Source organism: Oryctolagus cuniculus, chromosome 7 (genome assembly GCF_051225735.1).
Source record: "Oryctolagus cuniculus isolate XC-2025 breed Fujian yellow rabbit chromosome 7, ASM5122573v1, whole genome shotgun sequence".
Lineage (NCBI taxonomy): Eukaryota > Metazoa > Chordata > Mammalia > Lagomorpha > Leporidae > Oryctolagus > Oryctolagus cuniculus.
Genome location: NC_142873.1, coordinates 40,738,558 through 40,743,341, shown reverse-complemented (window position 1 = coordinate 40,743,341; position 4,784 = coordinate 40,738,558). Strand labels below are relative to the sequence as shown.

The following is a 4,784-nucleotide window of genomic DNA, read 5'->3' as shown; positions in this document are numbered from 1 at the left end:
AAAATTTGATCATAGCCTGATTAGAGGTGGCAATAATTAGGCTAAGATTTCTTTTAATGTGTGAGAATCACACCCAAGAAATGTACATGTAATGCAAAAGAAAAAAAGGCAAACAATACAGAAATGTAGAAAGTAGAAAGCAGAGGCTTCTGCCTTCCTCAAATTTCTAAGCCAGAGTAACCAATGCAAATTGTTGGTTAAGCATTTTTCTCAATGTGTGTGTGGGGGAGGGAGGTAGTGCATACGTGTGTGTTTAAAAAATAAAAGGGTCATACTAAATCTATTGCCCTGAACCTTGCCACGTCTGGTTTTTGTTTGTTTCTTATTTTTTGAGCTTTGCACTAGAAAGTTTTGAGGGGGAAAAAAGAACACATGATGCAGTGGTTAGGAATATTCTGCAGAATGACTGGAGAGCTAAGACCAATGAAAAGGCTGTAGTAATATCCAAGGTGAGAGACAATGCATATTGCTGTCACTAACTTTACTTGGCCTTGCAAAAACTTTAGTTTCCCTTTCTCCACAACAAGTAGATGTCAGTCTGATTTCCATTGCATCTGACATTTGTGACACTTCTTTCCCAAGGCAGTCATAGTTATGGTAGAAATTATTTTTTTATTCAGAAAATTTTCCTTACTTTGGCTGTAAAATGTGGACTTTATAGACAGATGGGGTATGTGAAGATAAGGTTATATGCTTGTCTAGGCATCAATGGTAAGATAATTCTGGGATGATTCTTGGTTTAAGCAACTGTCACTATCAGTCATTGATAGAGGAGAAGGAGAAGGGAGAGTTTACAGAGAAAACAAAGACATAGAGGAAGAATAGTTCCTGATGTTTGAATGCTTTCCATCTTTAAATAAACTGGTATTTTACTATGAAATCCACAATAAAAGGCAGAGCAATGAAGATGAATGATTCAGCTAGCCTTTGGCTGCATCTCAGTGCTGAGAAAGATGAGAGAAGCAACATAAAGAATAAGCAAGAGAGGGATTCATGAAATTGCCTCTGTGTTTTTGTTTATGTTGAAGAATTGCATTTTTTTATGTCTATTTTAAAAGATTAACTAATTAATTAATTAATTTAAAAGGCAGAGATAGAGAAGAGAAGAATAAGAAGGAGATCTATCCCCTGGTTCACTTCCCAAATCGCTGCAACAGCAAGAGTTGAGCCAGCCAAAGCCAGGAGCCAAGAACTCATGGGTAGCAAGGGTCCAAGCACTTGAGCTATTTTCTGCTGCTTTTCCAGATGCATTCTTAGGGAGCGGGATCAGACGCATCTTGAACCAGTGTTCCTATGGGATGCCTATGTTGTTAAGTGGCAGCATTACCTGCTGTGGCAGCCACTGTGTGTGTGTGTGTATGTGTGTGTTTTAAATAATTCTTCTAAAACACAGAATTGAATAATTTTTTGTCAAAAAATACAAGTTTTAAGGCTGTCCTAAGAGTTACTAGGAGTGAGGAGGGAATAGAAACCGAGGAAGCAACTGAACTTGCAAGAAGGTATTTCCAAATAACAAAATTTCTGTGTTGCTTTTTTTTCTTTGCAGCAATTGAAGATGTATACAAAATTGTCATTTAGGGGTTCAAAAGCAAGCATTTCATATGTTTATGGTATGGAGGCACAACATTAAAAAGTCTTTCTAAATGACTTTAAAAATTAAATCTCTGGGCCGGCTCTGCGGCTCACTAGGCTAATCCTCCGCCTTGCAGCGCCGGCACACCGGGTTCTAGTCCCGGTCGGGGCGCCGGATTCTGTCCCGGTTGCCCCTCTTCCAGGCCAGCTCTCTGCTGTGGCCAGGGAGTGCAGTGGAGGATGGCCCAGGTGCTTGGGCCCTGCACCCCATGGGAGACCAGGAAAAGCACCTGGCTCCTGGCTCCTGCCATCGGATCAGCGCGGTGCGCCGGCCGCAGCGCGCCGGCCGCGGCGGCCATTGGAGGGTGAACCAACGGCAAAGGAAGACCTTTCTCTCTGTCTCTCTCTCTCACTGTCCACTCTGCCTGTCAAAAAAAAAAAAAATTAAATCTCTGATTAAGTAAATGATTATATACAGAATTGAAGCAATTTTCAATGGATAATCAAACTTCAATTTTAGTAGTTTCTTATTTCTTTTCTTCTCTTCATAGATGATGTGGTTGGTAATTAGTGGGAATCAGACAATGGTGACTGAGTTCCTCTTCTCTATATTTCCACATCTGCATGAAGGTGGCCTCTTATTCTTCATTCCCTTGCTTCTCATCTATGGATTTATTATAACTGGCAACTTAATGATATTCATTGTCATCCAATTGGATATGGCCCTGCACACGCCCATGTATTTCTTCATCAGTGTCCTTTCCTTCCTGGAGATCTGGTACACCACAGCCACCATTCCCAAGATGCTCTCCAATCTAGTCAGTGAGCAGAAGACCATCTCCCTGGCTGGCTGCCTCTTGCAGATGTACTTCTTCCACTCACTTGGAATCACCGAAGGCTGTGTCCTGACAGCAATGGCTGTTGATAGGTACCTGGCTATCTGCAATCCTCTCCGTTATCCAACCATCATGACTCCCAAATTTTGTATCCAGCTGACAGCTGGATCCTGCCTCTGCGGCTTCCTTCTTGTACTCCCTGAGATTGTGTGGATTGCCACTTTGCCTTTCTGTGGCTCCAATGAAATCCACCAGATCTTCTGTGACTTCACACCTGTGCTGAGCTTGGCCTGCACAGATACATCCTTGGTGGTCATTATAGACGCCATCCATGCCGTGGAGATCCTGGCCTCCTTCCTGGTCATTGCCTTGTCCTATGTCCATATCATCATGGTGATTCTGGGGATGCCCTCAGCTGAAGGCCGTCACAAAGCCTTTTCCACCTGTGCTGCCCATCTTGCCGTGTTCCTGCTGTTTTTTGGCAGTGTAGCTGTCATGTATTTGCGATTCTCAGTCACCTATTCGGTGTTCTGGGACACAGCAATTGCTGTCTCTTTTGTTATCCTTGCTCCCTTTCTCAATCCCATCATCTACAGCTTGAGAAATAAGGACATGAAAGATGCTATTGGAAGGCTTTTCCACTATCAAAAGGGAGCTCATGGGAATAGGAGATAAATCTAGATCTGGGGGACTTGGATCTCTCCCTCTCTCTGTAACTCTACCTCTCAAATAAATAAATTTTAAAAATCTTAAAATATATAATTCCTGAAAAATCTAAAACTACTAGATGAAAACAGAAAAGTCCATGACAGAGTGAAGAAACAATGGGAGAAAATATTTGCAAACCATATATCTTATTTAACATTATATATTGACATTAAATACTGTCCATTTGCTCTGTGTTCCCAACAGTATTGCTCTATCTCTTCTCTCAGCCAGCCCATCTAAGAGTCCACTAATTGTGAATAAAACTTCGATAATTGGCTGATAATTTGAAAAGCGCTATGCTAAGTATTCTGACATTCAGATGAATAGGAAATCTTATTGTGCTATCTATGGATGCAATGGTAAATGTGGAGCAAGCAAAATTACATTAATAACAAGAAAAATAAAATCAACTAGACTAAGTTACATCAAAGCAAGGATAGATATTGGTCCTGACGTCAGTGTCAGTGATACCAGTGTGAATAATCTTTCTTAAAATAATTTGAGTAATTTGTAGCTATTTAGAACAAGGTTGAATAGCAAGGGAAAATAGTATTAAAAATAATAATTTTTGAGATTCAGCCCTAAGGTTAAGGATATCTTCATATTTTTTAGGATTTAGTTTATCTATATGAAAGACAGAGTTAAAAGAAGTGATAAGGAGAGGAAGATGAGATCTTCCATCTGGTGCTTCATTCCCCAAATGGCCACGAGGGCTAGGAATGGACCAGAACAAAGCCAGGAGCCCAGAACTCCATTCAGGCCTTCCACATGGGTTGCAGGGCACCAAGCATTTGGACCATCTTTGGCTGCTTTCCTTGGTGCTTTAGCAAGGAGCTGGATCAGAAGTGGAGCAACTGGGATTTGAACTGGTGACAATAGGAGATGTTGGTTTTGCAGGCAGTGGTTTAACCTCTATGACACAGCACTGTCCCCCAAGGATCTGATTGTGAAATTAATTAATTAATGTTTAGCCCTGGGCTTGTCTATGACGGGAGAAATTTTTATCATTGATTCCATGTTACTACTTATAATTCATTTGTAGATATCTATTTCCTCATGAATCATTCTTAGCAAGGTATATGTGCCCAACAATGTGTCATTTCTTCTTGGTTATTGAAATTATTGTCAGATAATTGTGATAATTGCTAACAATCTTTAGTATTTGTGTGGTATCAGTCATGATGTCTCCATTTTCAATACTGATTCTATTTATTTGAATCCAGGTTTTTGTTGTTGTTGTTGTTGGTTAGCATAGCTAAGAGTTTATCAATTTTGTGTTTGAAAAGCATTAGCTCTTTGTTTCACTGTGGGTTTTTTTTTTTGTATTTTGTATATGTCATTTATTTTTGCTCTAGTTTTAATCTTTTTTCTTCTACCAATTTTGAATGTGATTTATGCTTGTTTTTCTAATTCCTTGAGGTGTAGCAATAAGTTGTTAAGATCTGCTTTCTCTTTTTTTGTAAGCACACAATGATTGTTATAAAATTCCCTCGTAGTACTATTTTTTCTGTATTCCATAGGTTTTGGTATATTGTGTTTCAATATTCACTCATTTCAAGCAATTTTTAAATTTCTTTCTCTGCTTCTGCCTCTCTGTAACTCTGCCTCTCAAATAAATAAATAAATCTTTAAAACAATTTTAAAAATCCATCTTTACTTTCTCCTTCC

At 39.5% G+C, this 4,784-nt stretch overlaps 1 protein-coding gene across 1 annotated transcript; it reads left to right on the top strand.

Moving 5' to 3' along the window:
• Positions 1-2,058: 2,058 nt before the first annotated feature.
• On the top strand, positions 2,059-3,083 carry OR6K6 (olfactory receptor family 6 subfamily K member 6). The gene has a single exon (XM_008265551.3). The coding sequence runs from the start codon at positions 2,124-2,126 to the stop codon at positions 3,081-3,083; it is 960 nt and encodes a 319-aa protein (XP_008263773.3). The 5' UTR covers positions 2,059-2,123.
• Positions 3,084-4,784: the final 1,701 nt, after the last annotated feature.

Excerpts from the sequence above, each read along its gene's own strand:
- OR6K6 (XM_008265551.3), top strand. The coding sequence starts at position 2,124 with ATGATGTGGTTGGTAATTAGTGGGAATCAGACAATGGTGACTGAGTTC.